This window comes from Prionailurus bengalensis, chromosome C2 (assembly GCF_016509475.1).
Source record: "Prionailurus bengalensis isolate Pbe53 chromosome C2, Fcat_Pben_1.1_paternal_pri, whole genome shotgun sequence".
NCBI classification, from domain to species: domain Eukaryota; kingdom Metazoa; phylum Chordata; class Mammalia; order Carnivora; family Felidae; genus Prionailurus; species Prionailurus bengalensis.
The window spans coordinates 3,134,115-3,160,203 of NC_057350.1; the positions used below are offsets into that span (position 1 = coordinate 3,134,115).

Genomic DNA, 26,089 nt, shown 5'->3' on the forward strand with positions numbered 1-26,089 from the left:
CAGGCAGTGAGCGAGGAGTTGGGCGATGAGTGGAGGTGGGGGTGGGGAGGATGGGGGGCGGGCAGCACGGGAGGTGCGGGGTCCCCAGCCCGCGCACGCCGGGTGGGGGTGGGGGGTGGAGTTGGGTGGGATGGGGGAGGGGCAGCGCGGCAGGTCCGGGGTCCCCAGCCCGCGCGCGCCCGGGCAGCTAGCGCGGGGGTGGAGGGTGGAGGGTGGAGGGTGGGGGGTGGGGGAGGGGCAGCGCGGGAGGTCCGGAGTCCCCAGCCCAAGCCAAGACAGCTAGCGCGGGGGTGGGGGGTGGGGGGTGGAGGGTGGAGGGTGGGGGGTGGGGGGTGGGGGGTGGAGGGTGGAGGGTGGAGGGTGGAGGGTGGGGGAGGGGCAGCGCGGGAGGAGGGCGTCCCCAGGCTGCGCCGGGGCAGCGAGCACGGAGGTGGGGACGGGTGGGATGGGGGCGGGGACAAGCGCGGCGGCGGGCGGCACTCGGGATTGGCCGGGCGCCGGCCCCCCGCCCCCGCCTCTCGGCCAATCGCCTGCGCGCACTGTCGGCTGCCGGGTCCCGCAGGCCCCGCAGCTCCGGGGTTGCGGCTCGGAGTAGCAGCTGTCGGGGTCGCAGGTCGCGGCGCCCGGACGCGCGCAGCCCGCCGTTCTTTCCCGCGTCTCCGTCCAGGTGAGCGCCCGCCAGGCCGGGAACCGCCCCACCCCTGGGCGGCGGGGTCGGGCTGTGGTCGACCGCCTCCGGCGGGCCCCGGGTCGCCGCCACCCCTCCGCCGGAGTTGCATCATCTGCACCTGCGCGCGGCGGAGCAGGGCCGGCGTCTCGCGCCCCCCGCGCGTCCAGAAGGTTTTGAGGCCGGGGATTCAGCGCCCACGTGGCCCCGGGCCTCCCCCCGCAACCCCCGCGGCTGTGGAGCGGAGGGGGTGGGGGGGCGGGAGCCGGGGTGCGATCGTTGATTTTTCGATGTATTTTGGAGGGGAAACGGCTGTTTCGCAAATTGCTTTTTTCCGTCAACTATATGAGGTGGGAGTAAATATGTAGTTGCGCGGACGGCACGTGAGATGGGTGCCCGCGGGGGGAGGGGCGCAGAGCACACGGGGGTCGTGCCCTGGGCACATACTCGGATGCCCGGCGACCCCCACTTCCCCGGACCCTAGGGGAAGCGGATGGTTGAGCTGAGGGGTGGGGCGGGGGGGGGTGGAGGGGCGGGAACGCAAAAGTTTTAGCTTCGCCAGGATTACTTGGGGGTGTTTGTCCCGAACTACGCCTCCCGGCCGGCCTCCAAATCTACTGTAGAATCTCGATATGCCACCTGAAAACTCACACTTTAAAACAGGAGTTTACTACCATTCGCACCCTTGACCCTGACCATCCCCGCTCCCCACACCGGGGCCAACTGGGGCGTGTGTCTGCAGGGTGCACGATGCCCTTGGGGGCGTCGTGACCCCAGGAGGGTCTTGCGCTTTAAGATGGGGGTTCAGGTGGAGCGGGAACCGGCAGGGCGGCGCCAGGTGAGCCCGTCTGCCCGGGACGCACGTGCTTGGCCCGCGGGGCGCGAGCTGAGTCTCGCGAGTGGGAACCCGCGGGTCCGGACCGGGTGCCAAGCGAGCGCCTGGCCCAGTGCTCTGGGGGTCCGCGGAGACTCGGTCGGCTTTGATCTTTGTACCCAGCGGCTCCTTACCTCGCCGGAGGCTATGCCAGGCTAGGCAAGTCGCAGAGAAGGAGGCGCGGGGTTGCCCGCGTCCTTAGAGGCCGCTTCCGCGAACGGTCAGCGATTCTGGCCGGTCCTGCGGCGGAGGAGGGTCTGTGACCCGGGCAGGGGGGGGCGGTTCTTGCACGGTGGAAGAATTACCGCCTGAGCGAGAAAAGGTGCTGGTCTCCTTAGGGCGGGGGGAGGGGGTGTTCCTAAAGTTAGAGAAGGGGTGGGGGGCATCCTGGAGTGGCCTCAGGGAAGACCTGAAGCTTCCAAAAGAAGCCGGTGATCCCAAGGCTTGAAAGAACCACCGCTCTAAGGCCGTTGGGCAGGACAGCTGGGAGGCTGGCTTCTCTGGAAAGGGGCCAGCCCCACCGGCCTGGTGAATTTCCAAAGGATGTGACTTGCAGAGTGTCCCCAGGTTTCTAACTCCCTGTTCGCAGGCTGCGGCCTGGGCGAATGTGGCCAGCCGCTGGGCCCTGGGCTGCATCGGGCCACCTGCACTGGGGGAAATGGACCCAGCTGGGGCTGCCTCTGCCTTTGCTGATAACCAGCCTGGTTCTGCGTGCCCTGGAGGAGAAGGTCAGCAAGGGAATGCCCCAAAACTCTGGATTGACACCTCCGTGTGAGGAGCCCTTTACACCTCCGGCCCAGTCTGCTCGGCCACTCACCTTTTCACAGCAAAACTGCCTCACGAAGGTCTTGGGGAGCACAGATATCTGTGGGCTCAATCCCACGACCCTGGGATTATGACCTAGACCGAAATCAGTCAGACGCTCAACTGACTGAGCCACCCAGGTGCCCCAGAGCACCCCCCCCCCTTTTATTTTTTAAGAACTGTTTTAGTTTTAGGAAAAATTGGGAAGACGAGTTCCATATGCCTGCTTCCTAACACTTTCCCTGAGTAGCCGAGCCTGTTGCATTAGTAGGTCTTTGTTACCGTTAGTGAACGCAGCTGTTAACTGAAGTCCCTGCTGAACTCAGGTTCCCTCAGTTTCCCCTAACCCCCTTGAGCTCTTCCGGGATTCCTTGGAGGATATGCCTCGCTTGTGCTGTTGTACTGTCTCTTGTGGGCACTTGTCGGTCGTCAGTCTGTGGAGGGGTGGCCGTGTTGGAGCCGGGCTCTGTCGTCCCGGTCGCTGTGGAGACGGGAGAAGGGGGCAGAAGACAGGCTGAGTTCAGCCCCAGTCTTTCCGAAGATGAGGGTGGTCCCTGTTGGTTGTCACCCCAAAGGGGCGAGGCGGGTGTACAGCCCAGTGAGGCCTCGCCTCTGATTGAGCCGGTCCCCGTCCGTCCGTCTGTCCTTTCTTCCGTCAACTTGTCTTAATCTGTCTTAAGGTTATGTGTGATTTTTATTTATTTTTTTAAACTTTTTAATTTTTAAGTTCATTTATTTATTTTGAGAGTGAGAGTGAGCACAAGCAGGGGAGGGGCAGAGAGAGAGAGAGAGAGAGAGAGAGAGAATCCCAAGCAGGCTCCACATTGTCAGCACAGAGCCCGAGGCTCGAACTCACAAACTGCGTGATCATGGCCTGAGCCCAAGTCGGATACGTAACCCACTGAGCCACCGAGGTGCTTAAATTCATGATATAGTTTTTGTGACATCCTCTTTATGGTTCTACACACTCACAAGGGCACAGTTCCGCAGCATTAAGTACATTCACAGGTTGTGCAGCCATCACCAGGATCTGTATGCAAAACGTTCATCAGGTCAAACCAAAACTCCTCCCCATTCACCAGCGACGCCTCATAACCTCTGTCCTACCTGGTGAGTTTCCTCTGTGAATCTGCGGATCGTAGGCTCCTCTTTCCCGCAGGTGCAGCCCTACGGGGGTTTTCCCTTCGTGTGGTTTGTTCACAAAGCGCAATGTGTCCGAGGCCCCCTCACCTCTCAGCATGTATCAAAACATCATTCCTTTTTTTTTAGGGTAAATACATCATTATCTCCATTTCTGATACCCGTCATATAAACGTAGTTTTTCAAAACAACTTTGAGGTAACAAAAGCCATATATATAGTCGGCCCTCGAGCAGTGTGGGGGTTAGGGGTGCCGACCCCACGCAGTCAAAAATCCATGTCACTTTTGACTCCCCCCAAATTTAATAGCTCACTATTGCCCGGAAGCCTTACTGATAACGTAAATAAATGGTCAGTTAACACTTGTTTTGTATATAGCATGTATTTATGCTGTGCTTTCACAATAAGCTGGAGAAAAGTGTGTTAGGAAAATCGTAAGGGAGAGAAAATCCATTTACGATACTGTGTTGTATTTGTCAGAAAAATTTTCGTATAAAAAAAATTTTTAACGTTTATTTATTATTGAGGAATAGAGACAGAGCATGAGCAGGGGAGGGGCAGAGAGAGAGGGAGACAGAATCGGAAGCAGGCTCCAGGCTCCGAGCTGTCAGCCCAGAGCCCGACGCGGGGCTCAGACTCACAGACCGTGACATCATGACCTGAGCCCAAGTCGGACGCTTAACCGACTGCGCCACCCAGGGGCCCCGTTTTTGTTTTTGTTTTTCATGGAGTTGTCCTTACGTGTGATACTCACAACAGAAGCCCTTTTTACAACTTGCTGTTTTCATTTCACGTCTACGTTGTGCAAAGATTCCCCACTGTCAGATAAATTTGAAAACTTCATTACTGTTTTACGGCCAAGTAATATTCCGTCGTATGGCTGTGCCGCGTTTTGTGTATCCCGCATCTGTGACAGGTGTCTGGTGTGTTTCCACGTTCTGCCTCTCGTGAGTCGTGTCGCTGTGAACGTGGTGCACAGATGTCTCCAGCTCTTTGGATGTGTGCCTAGGAGCGCCATGCTGGCTCCCGTGGTGGTTTAACCTGTTTAACCTTTTGAGGAACCGCCACACCGTGGCCACAGCAGCTGGGCCCGACATTTTTGTGCTTGTCCTTGTGCTGTTTGAATGTGTGGACGCCCCCTGCCCTGCCCTGCCCCTGCAGAGGGACCCTGTGAGCGGGATTGCCCAGGTCCCCGGCAGCAAAGCAGACTCCTCGGCAGGTGTTTAGAGATGGCCTGAACCAAGTCTCTCCCCCTCCCTTTGCCAGATCCCAGCATGCCGTCCGAGACACCCCAAGCAGAAACGGGGTCCGCAGGGTGCCCCCACCTCTCAGGGGCACACCTAGGGAAAGGGAGCCTGGAGAAGGGACCTCCAGGGGACAAGGAAGCCAAGGAGCGCCTGTGGATCCGTCCCGATGCCCCAAGCAGGTGTTCCTGGCAGCTGGGCAGGCCGGTCACTGACTCCCCTCATCATCACACTGTCTTGTGAGTGCCGGTTTATGATTTATGATTATTATTATCATTATTATTATTATTATTATTATTATTATTTTAGGAGAGAGAGCATGTGCACAAGCTGGGGAGAGGGAGAAAGGGGGAGAGAGAGAGAGGGACGGAGAGAATCCCAAGCAGGCTTCTTGCTGTCAGCCTGGAGTCCGATGCGGGGCTCGATCCCACAAACCGCGAGATCATGACCTGAGCCACAATCAAGAGTCGGACACTTAACCAGCTGAGCCACCCAGACACCCCTGATTATGGGTTTTAAAATCAGAACTCAGGGGTGGTAGGGAGGTGCAGGCCTCACTGGGGCTGGCAGAAATGAAAAACTTACAACTCCAGAATTCCCAAGCATTAAATGTGTCTGAGCACCGAGAGCTCAGGAGGCGATGAGCCCTCGCTGCCAGAACCCAGCCGAGCAGTGGGCGAAAAAAGGCCTGTGTGACCCTGAGCCCGTCACGTGGAAGGCCTGGGGCTTTTACACCCCCCCCACCCCCCCCCCCCCCCCCCCCCCCGCCAAGCTCTCCCTTCGCCCTGCCTGCTGTGAGCTGCCCCTGGCCTGGCCGGGGGCGTCCCTTCCACTCCTTGGGAGGCTGCTGTTGGAGGCTGGATTCCAGCTTGTTCCAGCGGAGGCCTGTTTGGGCCCCCAGGGTGGACTGCAGCCTCCGGCCCCCCTGGGGAGCTGGGCGCGCTGGGCCTGAGGCCAGGAATCTGGTCTTGCCGGGTTCCTGGAGCAGAGGGCTTACTCAAGTTTGGGAACCACGGAATGTAAATTAGAAATCCGAGGGCGTAGGAAGCTAAACCCAGGTCTGTGCTGCACACCCCCGGGCGGGTGTTTGGTGAGCACATACTTGGCACGGACAGGAAGAAGGTATGCAGTTGGCATCGGGCCCTGAGGGTGAGGAGGGAACTGCCTGTGTCGTGACTGACACACCATCGGGCTGTCCGCACCCGACTGTCGCCTGTCACCAGGTGGGAGAACGGGGAGAGGAAGCCAGTCGCTAGAATGCGAAGGGAGACAGCCGGTCGGTGATGAGGAATCCCACACTGAGCCTGGACGTCCACCTGGGAGTTCATGGTGACCTTGACCCCAGGGGCACCGGTGACTCCCCAAGGTCTTTGTTTTGTTTCGAGTAGGGTGCTTCAGTCACCCGTGCCTGACATTTTCTGAGTGATGCCCGGTGGCCGGTGCACCCCTTGTGGCCGCTGTCCATCCCTGGTGGACAGCCAGGTAGCCTGAGGGGGCTCAGCTCTGGAGGAGCTTTTTTCATCAGGGAAAAGCTTTCTTCCTTTTCTCATCAAGGAAAAGAAAAGGACAAGGAATCCCAGGGGTCGGGTGCCGAGAGATGGAAGGAAGTGAAGGTCCGCAGAAAAGATTTTCTGAACGGATGCACCAGGCAGGAGCTGTTGTTGAAGTCACGTTGTCTACTCCAGCTTCCATACTTGGAAGTAATTTTTTTTTAATTTTTTTTTCAACGTTTATTTATTTTTGGGACAGAGAGAGACAGAGCATGAACGGGGGAGGGGCAGAGAGAGAGGGAGACACAGAATGGGAAACAGTCTCCAGGCTCCGAGCCATCAGCCCAGAGCCTGACGCGGGGCTCGAACTCACGGACCACGAGATCGTGACCTGGCTGAAGTCGGACGCTTAACCGACTGTGCCACCCAGGCGCCCCGGAAGTAATTTTTTTTAACATTGACTCGTTTTTGAGAGAGAGAGCAAGGAGGGTAGGGCAGAGAGAGAGGGAGACACAGAATCCCAAGCAGGCTCCAGGCTCCAGGCTCCGAGCTGTCAGCACAGAGCCCGACGTGGGGCTCGAACCCATGAACCGTGAGATCATGACCTGAGCCCAAGTCGGACGCTTAACTGACTGAGCCACCCAGGCGCCCCTGTACTTGGAAATAATTTAACATAAAAAGTTGCAAAATAATACAGAGGGGTCTCACGTCCCTTCCCCAAGCTGCCCTCTGACCCCGGCCCCTGTTGCCCAGGAAACGACCTTGATGCGGCTCACCGTTAGCTACACCACAGACGGGGTTTCTGCCATCGGCTCACCCACCGGTGTCCTCACGTGTCATGTGTGCACACGTGAGCAGGAATGTGCCTGTGGCCTTTTACCCTGCGAGTAGGTTTGTGTAATTAACCACTCGGATCCCTCACCCAAGCCAGTTCTTGGATTTGTTTCTTGGTTTATGTAAAACAGCGTGCTGGTCTGCCAAGTCTGAGTGATCGTGGACTTCCCTGTTTCAGGACCAAATCCCCCCAAATCTTGCCAGACATCCTGAAGAAAATCGGGGACACCCCCATGGTGAGAATCAATAAGATTGGAAAGAAATTTGGCCTCAAGTGCGAGCTCTGTGAGTACCTGGCCGCCTCCCTCTGTCCTGCGCCTGCCCCAGCAGCAGCTCGGTGGGCCTAGGGTTGTGGCCATACACCCCTGGGGCCCTCTGGGGGGCAAGAGGGGCCAGGGAGTGAGCCGGCTAATGAATGTCCGGGACCCCATCGGGTAATAGCAGAAAGAAAGCACGGTAGGGGGACGTGCCGGGGTGGCGGGGCACAGCCGGCCGCTCTGGTCGGGGCCCGAATGAGGAGACAGAGTGTGGAGACCCGGGGAGCGTGTTCTGGGCCAACGTGGAAGGCAGGACCCAACCAGGAAGGAGCTTGACCTTCCCCAGACCTGAGGAGGAGGAGACGTCACAACGGGGTCCATCTTTGTGATGCAGGGTCTCGGGCGTGGGCTGGGCAGGAAGCGGTTGTCTCTGTGTTCAGCTGGTTCTGTGGGGATAGACCGTCCGTTATGAGGCGGTGGGAATCGGGGGAGCCACGTCCGGCCTTGTCCTCGGTGAGCAGGGGGGCCACCCGCACGCAGAGCCCCATGTCGCTGGGCGAGGGCCTCTCCCGGTGAGCAGGCTGATGGGAGGCAGGCGTGGAGCGCTGGGCAGGCCCCAGTTGGACGGGGCGAGCCGCCCTGCCTCACACCGGCCCCCTGCTGTGTGTCCGGCTCTTGGGCCCGTGCTGCCCCAAGGGGGGCTTTTCCTGGCCCACCCACCCAGCAGGGGGCTCCTCACTTCTCTTCGTCGCTCGGAGTTGCCACTCGGGCTGGACAGTGGGTGGCTGGGCAGGGGGCAGTTTCCCGGTGGGCGAGCACGCTGCTCCGGGCGCAGGTGGGGGCGAGAACGGAGGGGGGTGGTTTACGGTCCCCACGTGCTGGGCGTGTCGCATAATAGGAGGTCGTGGGGATCAGCCAGGGGGCGGGGGGGAGCCTCCTCCTGTCCTGATTCGCCCTTGGCTCCCAGTGGCCAAGTGTGAGTTCTTCAACGCGGGCGGGAGCGTGAAGGACCGTATCAGCCTGCGCATGATTGAGGACGCCGAGCGGGCCGGGACCCTGAAGCCCGGGGACACCATCATTGAGCCTACGTCCGGGAACACAGGTGGGTCCCGGGACGGGCCGGGAGGGTCCCCTGGCCTGTCCGGCCGGCCTCCTCCCCCGACTCGCTTGGGCAGCACGTAATGCGTGCATTTGGAGGGCGGTCCCCAGGGGAAGCCGGAGGCGCCGGGTTCCACGTTTTCCCGCCTGCGTTGCTTCTCAGGGGGCACATCCCCTTTGCGTTTCTACCTCGGGCGTTCTCTGCCCCGACTCCCTCATTCGAGACAGAAGGGGGTGACCTCAGGCCTTTTTGGTATCTGAGTGCCCTCTCCCTGGGCCTTCCTGGCCGTGGGCACCCAGAGCGGGGTCTGTGGGGCGCCATGGCCCCCTCTCACCCCGTGCACTGTCCCCAGGGATCGGGCTGGCCCTGGCTGCCGCCGTGAAGGGTTACCGCTGCGTCATCGTGATGCCAGAGAAGATGAGCACGGAGAAGGTGGGGGCAGGGGTTGTCCCGAGGGGCCCGGGCCCGTGCACCGGGCCCGGGGGTAGACGCGGGCCTCCGTGTTCCTCCATAGGTGGATGTGTTGCGGGCCCTGGGGGCCGAGATTGTGAGGACGCCCACCACGGCCAGATTTGACTCCCCGGAGTCCCACGTGGGGGTGGCCTGGAGGCTACGGAACGAGATCCCCAATTCTCACATCCTGGACCAGGTGAGGCCGGGGTCTGGGGGCGAGCGTGCGCTCGGGGGTGTGGACCCACATCGGGGGCGCCCTGGGGGGCGTCCGTCGGGGTCGGGGGCTGCAGAGGCGGCTGGCGCGCGGTCGCCGGCCTCTCCCGGCCTGCCCGGCGCTCCGGCAGGTGGCGGCCAGGTCCGCCGAGCCTTTGGCGCCCCCGCCTCCCGGGCCGCCTCTGGAGGGCTGCGCTCAGCGCCTGGGCCGGAACGGTTTTGGCGGTGCACCCGGAAGCTGTTGTACAGGTGTAAGACACACGAAAACCTTTTCACCGGGGCTCTCGGCCTCCCCCGTCTCCCCTCTGGGTGAGTTCAGAAACCGCACCTCCCGGAGGGCTCGAGTCAACGTCTTGTGCTGGTCGAGCTTCCTAAAACCGCCCGCGCCGCCGGCCACTGGCTTGATCTGCCGGGATCCGCTCCGGCTCGCCCTGAGCCGTCGGCCTGACGCCCCGGGGCTGTTGCCCGTTCGGCGTTCCTGACCCCACTCAGCCCCTCCGCCGTCTCTCCACACAGTACCGCAACGCCAGCAACCCCCTCGCTCACTACGACACCACCGCCGAGGAGATCCTGCAGCAGTGTGACGGTGAGTCCTTGCGTCCCGCCCCTCCGTCCGCCTTCGCTGCATCTGTCCCTGCTGGCCTGGGAGCGCACGGGTCACTTACCCCTCCTCGGTAAACTCCTGTCCGTCCTTCAAAACCCAGCCCAAGCGTCCCCTCTCCGTGAAGTGCTTTCCAGCGCATTTCTCCAGAGGGGTGTCCTTTCTCGGGCTTTGCCTGTGCGTCGCCTGGAACACCAAACGTATCACGTGGTTCTGCTCGTGCGCCCAGCAGTAGGTCCTTCCAGACCCGTGGGAGCTCCTGCGTGCGGGGAACGAAAGCGTGCCAGGCTGGTTGGTGCTGGAGCCCTCCCTGGGCTCCATGCCGTCGAAAGCCCTTGGCATCAGGCCCCGATCCGAGCGCTGAATCCAACACTTGGGTTTTCTCGTCTCCTGAGCCGGATGGTGGTGCCGGGGGTTGGTTTACTTCCTGTACGGACATGAGTGTCCCTGGAGCCTTTGTACACGTTGAGAGCCAAGTCCGGCGGGGGGGGGGGGGGGGGAGCGGGAGGGGGTGGGGGCGTGTTTCCCTAAGAGGTTTCAGGGAGAAGGTGCCAGGCGATGGGCCTCGCCGCTTGGAACCTGGCGCTGGCACCGGCCCACACGCGACCTCGTTCCAGGCCTAGGAGCCAGGCGGCAAGGTTCCAAGGGTGTGCTCACCCGGGTTTTACGTGTGAGAATTCTCTCCTTTGGCAAAAACAGCCCTCTGCCTCGGCACGGGTGTCCGCACCGACTTGTCTGCAGGATGCCTGGGCCGGCCACGCAGCAGGCGGAGAGCCCAGTGACTTTCGGGCCGAGCCTGAGGGATTTATTTATTTCCTTTATAATTCAGTTCACTTAGTCCTACCTGAAGCGTAAGAGGGGCCCGGCAAAGGGCCTCCCCGGGCCCCGTCCCCGCGGCAGCCACCGCGCGGCGGGTCCTGGCAGCGCGTCCAGACGCCCTTCACGGCTTCGCACCAGATGGGGGCTGCGGTGGCCACGTGTTATCCAGCAAAGACTAAACAGAGCCCACTGGCTCGCTGTGGCTGCGGATGCTTCTTTCAAGCTCTAGAACTGTCATGAGACGCTGTCGAAATGTGACAACAGCTTCTCTCTGAACTTCTTGAGAACCGGCCTGCGTTTTGGTTGCATCTTTACTTACTGCTGAGCGTGGCGAGCCGGCTGAGCTGTGGCCGGAGGGTGGCCCCCTGACACAGCTTCTCCCATCAGGGAAGTTGGACATGCTGGTGGCTTCGGCGGGCACGGGTGGCACCATCACGGGCGTCGCCAGGAAGCTGAAGGAGAAATGCCCAGGGTGCAAAGTGAGTGAGCCAGGGGCTGCAGACGGGCGTCGGAGGCGGGTGGGCCCGGACGTGTGCACCTCTGTCACCTGTGGCCCCATCTGCGGTTGGAGGCGGGACCGTCGAGCTTCTGGGCCCTGGGTCCCCAGGGTGGCCTCTGCTTTAGAGCTGCAAGTTCCCTGTCCTGACATTTCTGCTTACAGCTTGTCTTGCACCTTGTGTGTCTGCCTCTTCTTGGGAGTGACCCATGACCTAGGCGCCCCGATGCTCTGGGGGTGGGACGGTCGATTTGGATGGTCTCCAAGGATCGTTCCAGAAGCTCTAAGCTCTTAGGGTCACGTCCCACATGTGCTGTGCTTGGCGGGAGGGGCGGTGGGGGGGGGAAACATCTGGATTTGGAGTTAAGCGTGGACCCGGGGAGGGGCTTGTAGAAACTTCCAGCTGGGGGTCCTGAGCACTTTTCTCCTTCCGGCCATTTCTCTGCCATCCATCCCCAAAGGCTCCGGCTGCCCCCACAGGGGCAGTCAGGGCTTTCCTGGGGCACCCTGCTCACCTGGTTCTCCCCTGGGAAGCTACCTTACCCCCACCGACCACATTGTGTCCTCTCGGAGTACCCCAGGTGAATGTGTACCTTGTAATGTCCCCAGCACTTGGGGCCTGAGGCCTGGGGACACGGCCACACCCCAGGGCAGGTCTTCTCCGGATGCTTGCTAGGGGTGGGATTGGCCACCCCCATAAAAAGCCAGGCACGGCCAGATGAGACTGTTGCCCAACTCGGGCCCTCATGCCGCCCCCTCTAGATCATCGGGGTGGATCCCGAGGGTTCCATCCTCGCAGAGCCCGAGGAGCTGAACCAGTCAGAGCAGACGGTCTACGAGGTGGAAGGGATCGGCTACGACTTCATCCCCACGGTGCTGGACCGGACGGTAGGCACTCCCAGGCACGGGTCCAGCCCTCTGGGTACGAACGCCCTTGACCTGTTTTCCAACAGAGGGGCCGCGGAATGGTGGGGGCTGCATGAGCAGGCGGGCGAAGCGTGGCCTCGCCGTCAAGGGTGGGTAACAGGTGGCACCGTATCGAGTGTGTGCCAGGGCCCTGGTGGGCGGAGACGCTGAGACGGCCGTGGGCACGGGCCCGGCCCCCGCAGAGGGAGAGGGCGTGGGTGGTGAGGGCAGGGAAGCAAAGTGAACGATAAGGACCCTAGCCAGACAGGGCTCTCTTTCGGGACCCTAAAGCGTAATTCTGTCGGGGGGGGGGGGGGAGTTGTCTAGGGTGGACCTGTGGGGACAGAGCTGTGCGGCGGGGGCTGGCGGACAGTTTCGATGCCAGGGGCAGAATGTGTTGGACCAGGAGAGATAGAAAGTTCTAGGGTTCTAGCCCTGAGAATCCGGTCGCAGATGTGGGGCCGGGCCACGTTCCGATGAGGGTCTTGGCCTTGGCGCACCTGTGAGGTTGCAGGCACGGCTGTGGCCACACCCCCACCACGGAAGGGCCCGGGCCCCTCCAGAGCTTTCCATCTGGGTCCTGTCTGCAGGTGGTGGACAAGTGGTTCAAGAGCAACGATGAGGAGGCTTTTGCCTTCGCCCGGATGCTGATTGCACAGGAGGGGCTGCTGTGCGGTGAGTGCCGGGCGGGCTCTGGGGTGCACTTGCCCCCCGCCCACCTCCGGGCCACGTGTAAAAGACACCCTCGTTCTGAAGCCGCGGGCCGCGCCTGTCAGGTGCCGTCCGCCCGTCTGTCCCTCGGCAGGGCCGTCATGCTCCCAGCAGAGGTGCCCTTCCAGAACATGGCTGGAGCTCTGGGTCTGTGTTCCTGGGCCCCTGGGGTCCTCAGGCTTTGTCTCGCTGAGGACAGGCGTGGCCCGCAGATCCGAGAGGGGATGGAGTGTGAGCTGTGAGGGGCCTGGGGACGTAGCAACCCCCCAGTAGCTCAACAGAAGAAGAAAACAGCCGCCATCTCTGCGCTCCCGGCGAAGTGGGCAGCGGGGTCCGGGTACGAGTGGGCGTCTGCCTCCTGCCGGCCCCACCTTGAGAGGCGTCCTGGCGATGCCGTCAGTGGTTTGGGGGTGAGGCCAAAGCTTTTAGGGCGCTTGTTTTTTTTTTGGTTTTTTTCTTCTTTAATATTCATTTATTTTTTTTTAATTTTTTTTTAACGTTTATTTATTTTTGGGACAGAGAGAGACAGAGCATGAATGGGGGAGGGTCAGAGAGAGAGGGAGACACAGAATCCGAAGCAGGCTCCAGGCTCTGAGCCGTCAGCCCAGAGCCCGACGCAGGGCTCGAACTCATGGACCGCGAGATCGTGACCTGAGGTGAAGTTGGACGCTTAACCGACTGAGCCACCCAGGCGCCCAAAATGTTCATTTATTTTTGAGTGCTAGACAGACAGAGCATGAGCAGGGGAGGGGCAGAGAGAGAGGGAGACACAGAATCCGAAGCAGGCTCCAGGCCCCGAGCTGTCAGCACGGAGCCCGACGCGGGGCTCGAACCCACGGACCGCGAGATCGTGACCTGAGCCGAAGTCAGACACGCTTAACCGACTGAGCCACCCAGGCGCCCTGTGGACACTTGTTTCCAGCCAAGTCCAGCCCTCACCTGGGGTCTGGGGCTGGCACAGGGTGCCGGGAATGCCCTGGAGAGGCTGGGGGGCATGTGTGACGCGGGCCTCCAGGGTCAGAAGGAGATGGGACCATGCTCCCCACCGGCTGTCTCCGCTCGGAGCCCCAAGGCCCCCGAGGGAAGCGCTGGATTTAGACCCCCAGGGACTGACGGCCGAGAGGACACGCGGCTCGCTGTGGGGTGTCTGTGCTTCCTCGGGGAGGGTTTAGTGACGAAGCCTGGGCGGACGTGGAGCTCCGTGCTGCCAGAGCGGTGCGGGTGCAGTGAGAAGCGGGGTCCTCCCCCCAGAGCCAGGCCCTGCGGGTGGCTCCCCGGCTCGCACGCAGGTGCTCACGCCACCCCCCCCCGTCCCCCCACAGGTGGCAGTGCCGGCAGCGCCATGTCGGTGGCCGTGAAGGCTGCCCAGGAGCTGCAGGAGGGCCAGCGCTGCGTGGTGATTCTGCCGGACTCGGTGCGCAACTACATGTAAGACGCGCCCTCCCCCGCCCGCGTCTCTCTGTCCTCCTGAGCCCCGCACGCCCCGGGGGCTCTCGCTGACGGGCCGCCCCGGAGATCAGACAGCAAGGAGGAGGGAGGGTGGGGGTCTGCGGGACCCCTGTGAGCTCTGCCTGCGCCTGGCCCCGGGCTCCCCATCGGGCTCCCCATTGTGTCTCAGCCTGTCTGGTCCCCGTCTTGGGGTCCTCTAGACACGCTTATGAGTCCGCGCACCTTCAGGGCGGCCGGTGCGTCTGGCAGAGCGCCCCCTGGAGGGGGTTCCTTGCCCACTTCAGCCCCTCCTGCCCCCGTCGCCCCTCCCACGGGTCTCCTGTGAGCTGCCCTCCCCCACTCGCCCCCTTGCGGCCTCCACCCTCTGACTGAGGAGATCCCTGGGTGGGCTCAGGCCGCCCTTCAGGACCTGCTGGGAAGTGTCTGGCCGGTGGCCCCCACGGCCCCTTCCGGCCCGATGGTACTGGGCGTTCGTGTGTGTTGTGTCCCAGCTCTGAGGGCCATAGGTCCAGCCGGTGGCCCCTGGGCCTACGGCTCTGCCTGTGCGCCAGGCTGCTCTGTAGCAGGCTTCTGGGGGACGGGGAGCTGAGGACCCCCCTGGCGCCCACCCGCCAAACCCTCACGATTCCCTCCATTGCCTGCGTGCTGGGGGTGCCCCGAGTTGGCTTCCCAGGGGGCGCGGGGGTTCACAAGGGTTCCCACCGCCAAGTTGCCCTGAGCTGGGCTGCGTGCGTGCCCCAGTCAGTCAGGATGCCCGTCTCCCCGTGAGCTCGACAGGCCTGCTGTGTGGACGTGTGAGCATGTGCACGCTGGAGGGTGTGAGAAGCAGGGCAGGTCTGTGGGAGACGTGGCGGGTGGGTGAGGGAGACACGGAGCAGGGGTGCAGGTGAGAGGGCAGGTCCGCAGGGGGCAGAGAGGGTGGTGTGGTGGGGGGAGAGATGGGGTGGGGGAGGGGAGAAAGACAGGGCCAGTGGGGGGTGGGGGACAGGGTGGGGGTATGCGGGAGGTGGGGTGAACGGGAGGGAGACGGGGCGGGTGTTGGGGCAGAGAGATGGGGTAGCCGTGAGCGGTAGACGGAACCGGTCATGCGAAGGACCGAGCGTGTCCTCCCGCGTGTCTTGGTCACCGGGTGGCAGGTTGGGGCGGGTCCCAGCCAGGCAGCCCCGAGCCGGGGCCAGTGTCCTCAGCCCCTGGGAGGGAGGCGCTCCCTCTGTTCCTCGGCCGGGAGGCCGCCCCGGAGCCGGGAGCGGGCTTGCCGGCTTGGGCTCCGGGACAGACGCCGTTCTCTGCGCCCCCCGCAGACGCAGGCCAGGCTCGCGGGTCGACCGGGTGCCCCCACGGCACTCCCTGCTGGGGTCTCCGAGGCCCGGCTCCCCGGCCTCACCCTGCAGACCCCGCTGGCCGCTCGGGGTCTCGTCTGGAGCCACGGTGTCCCGCGAGTGGTGCTGGGCTCTCTCAGGACCGCCCGGGCCCCAGCGGCTTCTTGATGCCCGTAGGTCCAAATTCCTGAGTGACAAATGGATGATGCAGAAGGGCTTCCTGAAGGAGGAGGACTTCACCGTGACAAAGCCGTGGTAAGGGTGTGTCTGAGCGGAGACCGTGCTCCCAAGTCCAGGCCCCTGTGCTCCGTCCTGCACCCGGCCGGCCGTCATCCCTCTGCGCTGAGCCTTGCAGTGAGTGTACTTGTCCTTCCCTCCCGCCTCCCGGTTCGCGGCCCCAGGTGGTGGCACCTGCGAGTTCAGGAGCTGAGCCTGTCGGCCCCGCTGACGGTGCTGCCCACGGTCACCTGCGAGCACACCATCGAGATCCTCCGCGAGAAGGGCTTCGACCAGGTGCCCGTGGTCGACGAATCAGGGTCAGTGTCAGCCACCCCAACCCGGGGCTCTGCCCGGAGCCGCAGGGCCAGGGTCCCAAGCTCCCGGACGGGGCGGGGTCGCGGTTGGCCCGTCGGACGACTTGCCCATGCGCACCCGCCACGCTAGCTCTTACGGCCCAAGGGCCCCTCCTGCGGCGTCCCTGCACTCTGGGCACGTGCGGGGGGGGGCGGCGGGAGAGGACCGGCCGTGCCGTGGCTCGTGGCCAGCACTGGAAGGCCGTGGCCAGCCAGCAGTCTCCCGAGACCGTCCCAATTCTAGAACCGAGCCCACCACCTGGGACGCTGCCAGCTGTTTCCCCGCGATGCTGGTCAGAATGGAGGCGCCCGAGACTCGCTGGTTTGTGGTGTCCCCGCACTGGACAGGCAGCCCCCAGGGCCGGGCGTCGGTCACTCTATACCCACGCGTAGGCACCCCACTTCCTGGTTGAATTCTCAGAGAGATTCCACGTCTGGCCACGGAGCACAGCCTGAGCAGAGGGTGGCTGTGGGCGTGTTCTGTCCTTGGGAGGGAAGAGGGGTGCCCGCACTGACCCCTGACCCCTGTTTCCCAGGGTGATCCTGGGGATGGTGACCCTGGGGAACATGCTGTCGTCCCTGCTCGCTGGGAAGGTTCAGCCGTCAGACCAAGTTCGAAAAGTCCTCTATAAGCAGTTCAAACAGGTACGAGCTCTGTTTCGCTCGAGACCCGGGCCTGCCCTCGAAGGCGGGGCTCAGTGCTCCCCGTGAGAGGGTGCCGGGGCCCCTGCTGCGCCCAAGCCCATAAACCCAAGGTGTTGCCCCTGCTCTGCAGGCGGCCCTCGCTGGTGGGGGCTCACCTGGGGGTCAGCATCCCGAGGCCGTCTCGGCCAAGCCGGGCGCCCGCCAGCACGGTCGTTCTGCAACGCTGGGCCTGTGCCTTCTCTGTGCACGTTCGTTAATGCCCGGCAGGCCGAGAACATTCTGGGGAGTTGCCGGGGCTGGTTGGGGCCCGTGGATGTCCTTACATGATCACGGCCCCTCGATGGGCCGGGCAGAGGCCCCAAGGTGGTGCGGTCGGGCGTCCCCTCTCCCTGGTCCCTGGCGCCGACTCCCCACCAGCTTGTCCTGCACTTGGTGAGGGAAGGCGGCCGCTGGCCGTGTTGGATTTGAGGGGCTGAGTCCAGAGCCAGGGAGGAATTTCCCACCACGCAGCTGACATGGCCCCAGAATCCGTGTTCCTTCCACTTTCGGCCATCACCTGTCTCACGGGCCCTGCAGGGCCCCTTCCGCTAGGCCCTCTGGGAGCCGCTGCCCGGCCTGGACTGTCACCCCCTCCTCCTCGTCCCCTGTCCTTCCTCCAACCTCGACGCTTCCCGCAGCTGGTGCCCCCGCCGCCCCCGCGCGATGCGCTCACCCTCTGTGCCCCAGGGCCTGTCACCCCCTGGAGCACCGAGCGCGCGAGCGTGTTTTCTTGTGGGGAAGCTCTGTGAGGCGTCACTGAGCCCGGTGTCACGGGCGAGGGGCTGGCCAGCCAGGCCGAGCGTGGGCGCCCTTCCCGCCGGCTTCTCAGCTGTTCCCTCCGCCGAGGCGTAACTGCCACACGGGGTCGTGTCCCACCTAGCCCATTCGATGGTTCTGACGTGAATACGCACCCACGAAGCTGTCCCCACGGTCACGAGCGCACGTATCCCTTACCCCGAAGGCTTCCCCCGCCCGCCCCCCCTTCCGCCCCCGCCGACGCCCCTCTCGTCGCTGCAGGCGGTATGTGCTCTGCAGACCCGTGCACGCAGCATGTGCTACTCGTGTGCCTTTCCCACAGCGTAGTGTGGTGAGACCCATCCCCCGGGGCCGTGCATGCTGGTCCCTTCCCGCCCCGAGTGCCGCTGGCCCGTGCCGGGGCCTTCCACGAGCTGGCCTGGTCGGGGGAGCCTTCTCTCCGGTGGGGGCTCCGCTCCATGGGTCTGTCTTCAAGCTGGCAGAGCCGCTGGCTGCCGCCCGGCGCCCAAGTCTGTATCTTGTTCCCTCCCTGAGAGGCCACGTCACACCTTCAGCCACGCCTCCGCCCCCAGAGCGCGGCCAGGCCCTCGGCCGGACCCCTCTGGGTCTCGGCGCAGGGACTTCAGTTCCCGCCGCTGAGCTGCCGGGCGGGGCCGGAGGAGCCGACCGCGTCGGGGGCCGCCGTGCACCTGCTCCCCTCTGCCCTGCGCTCCCAGGGGCGGGTGTGGGGGGAGGCAGGTGTCTTCCTTCAGCAGGGGCTCCAAGCCTCCGCGTTCCAGATCCTGTCTTGGGAGTGCAGGGGCCGCAGTAGACAGCCTGGGTGGGACCCGACATCTGGGCACCGCCGCCCTGCCGGGTGCTGGCCCTTCCTGCTGCCCCGTGGGGGCCTGGCCACCTGGGTGCGCTGTGGCTCCCTTACCACCTGGTTCTTCGTGACCCCCCGTGGTCTTTTGACCACATCCAGCGCGTGGCCTACAGAAAGCGTTTGGCGGAAGCTGGCTTCCGTGGACCGGCGCTGCTGTGAACACTTCAGCGTGCACTGGTGCCCGGTGTGGACGTGCTGGACACCCCCAGACCCACCCCCAGAGGCTCTTCCCCTGGTCTCCTGAGCCGTGAGCGCTGGTCTTTTCCCACGGAACCCCCCCCCCCCCCCCCCCCAGTACCAGAGTCCAAATAGGAAGGGCGCCGGGCTAGGTTCCGGTGTGGCTGACCAGGGCTTGTCCGGCTCACGTCTGATGAACACTCCCCTCACTGTGTCCCCAGAGAGGGTCAGCCAGCCCCTGTGACCCCTCCCGGGGCGCTGATGGCAGTGGAGGCCGTGGGGGACAGAGGGCTCTCCGGGTCAGACTTCCCCGGGAGCGTAAAGAGATGGCCGAGTGCCGTGGCTTACACCAGGTGACCCCCGCGGCTGGGCTGCTGACGCCCCATCCGTAACTAAGCTGAGAACCTTGCGGTGTGAGCAGGAGGGAAGGAGGTCCCGCGGTAGAGCCCCAGCCCGTGTAGATGCCGGCGGGGGCCGGGGGCTAGGCTCACTCCATTCTCCGAATGCCCCACCTCACCGCGTTCGCCTCTCCCTGCGGGTCATTTAAAACCAGGAAGATCTTTCAAATGGAAGTATGGCCTCGGGTGAGTTCAACTTGTAGAGACGTCACCTGCGTTTACCGCACACTTGCGTTCCCAGTGCGGGGACGGGGTCCGTTCTTGGGGAGTGCTAGGCATGAGGGTGACAGCCCCCCGAGGGCCGGGGAGGCTGAACTCATTGAACAGCATCCTCCGCTGATTTTCCAAAGACAGGAGCCCTTTAGGCCTCTTGCTGACAGCAGACCTCTTCCCTCTGGACGTGTGGTCACCGTGACTTCTGGGTTCCAGGCGGTCAGCCCGAAGCCCATCTCCGGTCTTGGCTGAGGTCCGAGCCGGGCGTTGGCGATGTTGGGGGCGAGGGAACACCTGGGCGCTGGGTGGGCCACCGGGGGCCAGCCTTGCTCCCGCACGAGGGCCAGGGTCTCCGATCATGACCGCTCCTCCAGCGCCCCCATCCTGACTTTCCCTCCTGGGTCTTCTGTCCATTTTGTGTCCCCCACACTCCCTTTCCCACCTGGTGGGAGCACACTTCTCGTGAGGCACGGGTGTCGATCCTCAGAAGGTGGACCCTGTTTTTACTGTAAGTTCTCACAGTTTGTCTTGAGCAGGTGGTGCGGGGCGAGCACCCACGTCTGCCTTCTCCACACAGCTCGCCATTGTTACTACGTCTTGCACTGGTGTTTGTTGGGGCAGGTGACCGATAAGCGCTAGTTTTCATAGGGGGTCTGTCTGTGCCTTCCACGGGCCCCGGGGTTGTGGCAAATGTAGCTGTTCCAGTATCCCATAGACCGGTACTGTGTGTAAACCCCTCTCCCCCTGTATCTCCCTGAGTTTTCTTTTTTTTTTTAATGTTTACCTTTGAGAGAGACATAGTGTGAGCGGGCGAGGGGCAGAGAGAGAGGGAGACAGAATCCGAAGCAGGCTCCAGGCTCCGAGCTGTCAGCACAGAGCCCGACGCGGGGCTCGAACTCATGAACTGCGAGATCATGACCTGAGCCGAAAGCCAAAGTTGGAGGCTTAACGGACTCAGCCACCCCGGCACCCCTCCCTGAGCTTCTCATTAGTTTTGCCTCTTCCAGAATGTCAGAGTTGGGGTCAGAGTGTGGGAAGCCTTTCTAAATGGCTCTGTCCTGTGTCTCTCCAAGGACTCATGGTTCATCTAAGCGTCTTATGTGCACTGTGTCGCCCTCTGCATCCTGCATTCGGTTTCTGAATCGGCAAAAGACTAGAGGAGAATGTTCTGGAGCGATGCCCAGCCTTTGCTTTGCTCCTTTCACTGTCAGGCCTGGCAGGCAGTGGCCCTCAGGCTCCGCCAGCTTGAGGCCTGGCGGGACTGTCCTGGGAGCGCTGACCGACCGCACGTTCTCTTCCAGATCCGGCTGACGGACCCGCTGGGCAAGCTGTCGCACATCCTGGAAACGGACCACTTCGCCCTGGTGGTCCACGAGCAGATCCAGTGTGAGTGGGCCTGCTGTGGGCCGGGCTGGGCCGGGAGCTCCGCGGGGCGATGAGGCCCTCATCCCTCAGAGGGTGTCGGGGGGTGGGGGGTGGGGGAAGGGGGTGCTGACCTCCAGCTCCCACCAGCCTGTGACTGTGGATCTCGGAGGGAGCCTTCTGTGGTCCCTGCCAGAGAGGCCACAGGGCTTTTGAACTGCCGCGCACAAAGCCCCTTCTGGGCCTCTTTGGCGGGTCCCCACAGGCCGGGGGATGCGTCCGGTCCTGGGCGGGGATGAGGGCTGGAGAAGCGAGGAGGACCGGGAGGAGCCCAGAGTGCCCACCCTCCCGGCGGGGGCTGGTCTTGGGGCCCGGTCTGCCCCGACTCTAACGCCCGTCCCGTCCTTGGCTCCACAGCGCGGGACCTGGCCTTGACGGGCGTGGTGGGGGGGCCCTCAGGTATGTACGCCCTGCCCCCCCCCCCCCCGCCGGAAATGGCTCTGTGGTCACAGTCGGAGCCTCTGAGGGCGGAGGAGGGCGTCTGGGGTCCTGGACCCCCAGGCCCCAGGCTCGAGTGGGAGGGTTCTTCCTCCTAGGCTGTTGACTCACATTTGAACTTGTACCAGAAAAAGGCCAGAGTCCCAAGTTCACAGTCCGCCTGGCAGCATTTCCCCCGGCCGCCTCCTGCGGTGCTGGCAGAGGCGAGCGGTCGTGGCAGAGACCCCGTGGCCCTTTTTCCAGAAAGCCTGCATGCCGGGCTCTGGACGGGTTTCTCCTGGAGGGTCTGCAGGGCAGACTGGAGAGGCCGCTAGAGGCCGCCGTCCCCTGCGGAGGCGTGCGGCCGTCTGTCCGTCCGGTACCTCTTCCTCTCCCGAGGTTCTCCGAGCATGCCAGCTGGGTCCCCGCCCCCCCCCCCCCCCCCACTCGCCGGGACCTCTGCCCTCAAAGGCACGAGGGACAGCCAGCCATAGGTGTGGTGCTGGGAAAGGGGGGGCCTGGCCATGGTACGTCCGTCACGGTCCTCGGGGGAAAGTGTCACCAGGATATGTGGACGTGGGGAAAGAGCTGTGGTATAAGGAGTTGGCTGACCAACCGGGTGACCAGGCCGGTGGGTCCCCTGCAGGGTGAGGGGGCAGGCTCAGGACCCAAGAGCCAGTGTTTCAGTCTGAGTCCAAAGACAGGAACGATGTCCTCTCGCTCGGAGAGTCAGCCTTTTTGTTCTCTTCGGGCCTTTGGCTGATTAGGTGAGGCCCACCACATTAGGGAGGATCCTCTCTCTCCTCCCTGTGCTCAAATATCACGTCTCACTCACAGACTCCCAGAGTAACGTCTGACTAAATATCTGGGCACCCCGTGACTTCATCAAGCGGACACATAAAATTACCCGTCTCAAAAACCCTCTCTGCGCTTTGCACGGCGCGGTGGGAAGGGGCTGGTGTTCATTTAGGCCTGAGAGAAAGGCAGGGGTTTGAAGACAGGCCGGGGGTGTAGTTCACGGGTGTGGGAGATGTAGGAACTTCTCGCCAAACTCAAGCATCGGGCGCCCAGGGGGACGCTCGGATTGCTTGCTTAGTGAAACCTGGGGCGTCCGGCCGGGCAGACACGGGGCGGAGAAGCCAGCTTCGCCCAGGCGTCTCGTGTCAGAAGACCGCACGTGGTGTTGGGCCCGCGTGGACCATGGGCGGCTCCAGGGCAGGGCCTCCGGGGCGCGGCCGCCTCTCACGGACTCTGCGCGGAGACCCCTTTACACCTGCTGTCTTGTTCCTCCGCAGACCACAGCAACGGCAAGTCCAGTCAGAGGCAGACGGTGTTCGGGGTCGTCACTGCCATCGACTTGCTGAACTTCGTGGCCGCTCGGGAGCGCGACCGGAAGACCGAGTCAGGAAGCACCTCGGAGCCCAGACCTGCGGGGGCCACGGTACAGCTCTGACCGCGCCCACGCCTCACCTTGCCTCGCCGGGGTCCGTGCTCTACCTTTTGTAAACACAGAACCCACACGCGTGATTTGTAACTGCCTGACGCTGGGCGTTGTCGTCAGGAGCGGGTAGCAAGCAGCGGGTGTAGGATGCTTAGCCCGGGGCCAGCGTGGACGCTAGCTTCCCTTTTACTAACACCTGGCCGCCTCGGTGAATCCGCTTACGGTTTATCGGAGTAGATGTGTGTTTCTTTACCTTTCTTCTAAAACAGCTCAGCAAGAAAATCTTATCAAACAGGATACAGCCAGGCGGGTGAGCCCTCGTGGCAAATGACCAGAGCAGGGTGGATAAAAGTGGAGGAAAGTGCTCTTCTGGAGAAGAGCCTATGATGCGGAGCAGCAGAAAGGCGGCTAGGGAAGGATGGGCCTGTTTGGAGCCCTCACACGGAGGTGCTGTCTCCTGGGTACCGGGGCTGGTTACAGTGACTTCAGTGTTTGGGGGTTTCTTCATTGAGGTGAAATTCGCATAACCTTAAATGAACGATTTAAAAGTGTAAGTTTTTGGGGCGCCTGGGTGGCTCAGTCGGTTGAGCGTCCAACTTCGGCTCAGGTCACGATCTCACGGTTTGTGGGTTCGAGCCCCGCGTCGGGCTCTGTGCTGACGGCTCGGAGCCTGGAGCCTGCTTTGGATTCTGCGTCTCCCTCTCTCTCTCTCTGCCCCTCCCCTGCTTGTGCTCTCTCTCTCTCAAAAATAACATTAAAAAAAAAAACTTAAAAAGTGTATGTTCTCAGTGTCGTGCAGCCACCTCCTCGTGTAGCCAAGTCCCATGCACTTCACACCCCCCACATCCACCCCCTGGGTTTGTCTGTTGGGATGCGCCATATAAACAGAATCCTACAATCTGGCCTCTCGTCCGTCTGTGGCTTGTTTCGCTCAGCATCTGAAGTTCACCCACGCTGTAGCAGCTGTCAGTACGTCATCCCTATTTATGACCAAATAACACCCCGTCGTGTGCACGGATCACGTTTTGTGTGTCCTTTTGACAGCTGATGGACGTTTGGGTTGTTTCCACTTCTTAGCTGTTAGGAATTGTGCTGGCATGAACATGTGTGTCCAAGTATTTTGTTTAAAGGCCCGTTTTTAATTCTTTGGGTTATATGCACACGAGTGAAATTGCTGGGTCACGTGGTCATTCTGTTTCATTCTTTGAGGAGCCCCTAAACTGTTCCACAGTGGTTGTGCCATTTCACATTCCCACCACCTGTGCACAGAGACTCTGGTTTCTCCAGGTCCTTGTCCACACTGTTGTTCTCTAGGGTGGGGGGGGGGGGTTCTGTTTTGCTTCATGATCATGGTGGGAGGAAGTGGTTTTGATTTGCATTTCCCTGATGACAGTGATGTTGAGCATCTTTTTATGTGCTTTTTGGTCATTTGTGTGTCTTGTTTGGAGAAACGCCGATCCAAGTTCTTCGCCCATTTTTAAATTGGGTTGTCTTCCGTTGTCCGGTTGTAGGAGTTCTTCATATTTTCTAGATCCTTATCAGATACGTGATTTTTTCCCATTCTGTGGAGTATCTTTTCCCTTTCTTGCTAATGACTTTTAGTGCATATTTTAAGTTTTGATGAAGTTTATCTTTTTTTTTCTTTTGTTGTACCTTTGGTGGCACATAATAAGACCCCCCTTACCAAATCCAAGATCATGAAGTTTTACCCCTATCTTTTCTCCTGAGACTTCTATTGGTTTTAGCTGTTATTCTGGTAAATGACGTTCAATGATCCATTTGGAGTTTTCATACATGGTGTGAGGTAGGGATCCGGCGTCCTGTTTTTAAATGTGGATACCCCGTTTGTTGAAGAGACATGGTCTCCCATTGAATGGTCTTGGCGCTCTTGTTGAAGATCAGTTGTCCGTAGATATAAGTATTCATTTCTGGACTCCGTATTACTGGTCTCTATATCTCTCCTTGTGCCAGTACCACACTATTTTGATGATTATGGCTTTATAGTAAGTTTTGAAATCAGGAAGTAACTGTGGAGCCCTCCAGCTTTGTTCTTTTTCAGTATTTTGGAAATCATGATATATCTTGATACAGTTTTCTTCATGGTTCTTGTGCTTGGAATTTGTTGAGCTTCTTGGATTCCAGTATTTGATTAGAAATAGTTCCAGGGAACAGGGAAGGAAATCGCCAGTGAAACAATTCACAAAGCTGTCCCAGAACAAAAGGTTGAGAGGGTCCACCCGCAAGGGACAGGGAAAGACCCACACAGGGGACATCGCTGTGCAATGCTAGATCACCAAGGACAGGATCCAAAAGCAGCTTCCGGAGGTGGGTGGGGAAACCCAGGTTACCCAGAGCCTCGGGAATGAGAAAAGCGTCTGACTTGATCTCTAGCAGGTGGAGGCTGGGAGGCAAGGGGGCAGAGCCTGAAAACATCTGGAACGGGAAGGCAGGCAGGCCACGCTCTCCTGTAACAGCAAACTGGCCCCCTGGCCCCAGAAAGCACTAGAAGATGTGCTCCGCCCGACAGGATCCTGAAGGGCACCCCCAGAACGGTGGGAAGGCAGGTCCCTGGCAAAGGGCTGGGCAGCCATGGGATGCAGCAGGACAGAGGGCTCCCGGCGATGCTCAGAGGGGGAGGGGACGTCACAGGCCCATAAACACTCGAGTCCCAGGCCTGGTAGGTAGGAAGTGGGGTTACATTAGTACCTAGCAAACACCACAAAAAGACTGTGTGAATGAAGGCTGGACAGCTGACCCTTGAGCAGCACAGAGGTCAGGGATGCCAGCCCTCCTCCCCCTGCAGTAGAAATTCTGCCGCTTTTGTTCCTCAGAAACTTAACTGTGGGCGGCCTCCTACTGCCCAGTTGGTGCCCTCCTCCTGCAACACTTGCTGGTGATGCGTTAAATACGCTGTATTCTTACGCGTATTCTGTTGGGCACACAAATACCATAAATACTGTGTTCTTACAGCAGACTAAGCTAGAGGGAAGAAGACGCTGGAACAGCAGGAAGAGAAGATACCTTTACGGTGTTTACAGTACTAGGCTGTGGAGAAACATCCACGCGTGAGTGGCTCTGCGCAGTTTAAACCTGTGTCCACGGGTCGGCTGTGGAAGAAATTCAATCACAGTGCAGGATGCAACTAAGCTGGGAGGGAAGGCGGCTTAATTAAGGTCCTGAAAGCCTGAACATCAATCTGTCCAGAAGTTATAAACTACGTAGGAAGGACAGTTGTACTGGGGGGCAGGGCACGTAAGCTTCACCTTCCGACGTCACCAGTTAAAGGAGCACCACCATGAAGGCTTTGGAAATCCGTGGGCAGATGCCATGAGCGGCCGCTGGAGGCGCCGAACCTCTGGATGGCCAGGCAGGCTCTGGGACCCGCTCTTTTCGTTCTAAGTCATCACCTAGAACTGTTTGACTCGTATCTGTGCATAACTGGTTAAAAAAAATAATCTTTTTACACAAAGCTGGTAAATCCAGTCTCTGGACCAAAGGGAAAATATCTTGGGCGTGTTTCTGAAACTCAGCAGTGGCCGTATTAGGCCTCTGTGGGCCAATGGGCGGGAGGAGAAGACAGCCCTGTCTGGTGGCCCGTTCTGAAGGATCACAAGATTCCCGGACGGGCCAGTTTACTTTCCCCCCAACAGTGCTGGTATTGAACGGTTTTTAACACGACCCTTCCGTAGCCTGGTCCCCTACACCACGGAGTGGACCGCATGCCGATGCTCGGCGTGGAGCCCGGAGCCTCCCCTCCGCCGTCCGCCCC

The 26,089-nt window shown here is 61.4% G+C and overlaps 1 protein-coding gene across 6 annotated transcripts; it reads left to right on the plus strand.

Annotated features, from left to right (window-relative positions):
* Positions 1–468: 468 nt before the first annotated feature.
* Positions 469–23,338, plus strand: CBS (cystathionine beta-synthase). Of its 6 annotated transcripts, none has more exons than XM_043593507.1 (18): positions 536–667; positions 2,131–2,269; positions 4,751–4,967; positions 7,231–7,337; positions 8,277–8,411; positions 8,761–8,840; positions 8,923–9,057; positions 9,591–9,660; positions 10,882–10,973; positions 11,753–11,878; positions 12,487–12,571; positions 13,930–14,035; positions 15,553–15,630; positions 15,777–15,911; positions 16,484–16,592; positions 20,342–20,426; positions 20,820–20,861; positions 22,175–23,338. In XM_043593507.1, exons 2-18 carry the CDS (start codon positions 2,200–2,202, stop codon positions 22,330–22,332), a joined length of 1,830 nt encoding a protein of 609 aa, XP_043449442.1. In that variant the 5' UTR covers positions 536–667; positions 2,131–2,199; the 3' UTR covers positions 22,333–23,338. The 6 variants fall into 6 exon arrangements, with proteins under 6 accessions (XP_043449445.1, XP_043449444.1, XP_043449442.1 ...); XM_043593505.1 differs by having other exon boundaries at positions 537–667; positions 2,131–2,312; XM_043593509.1 differs by lacking the exon at positions 2,131–2,269 and having other exon boundaries at positions 534–667.
* Positions 23,339–26,089: the final 2,751 nt, after the last annotated feature.

Bases quoted from the DNA above. Each gene is read 5' to 3' on its own strand.
- CBS (XM_043593505.1), top strand. From the start codon at position 2,147: ATGTGGCCAGCCGCTGGGCCCTGGGCTGCATCGGGCCACCTGCACTGG. The intron at 20,427-20,819 runs GTGAGTGGGCCT...TTGGCTCCACAG, and splicing joins GGTCCACGAGCAGATCCAGT to CGCGGGACCTGGCCTTGACG. The intron at 20,862-22,174 runs GTATGTACGCCC...GTTCCTCCGCAG, and splicing joins CGTGGTGGGGGGGCCCTCAG to ACCACAGCAACGGCAAGTCC.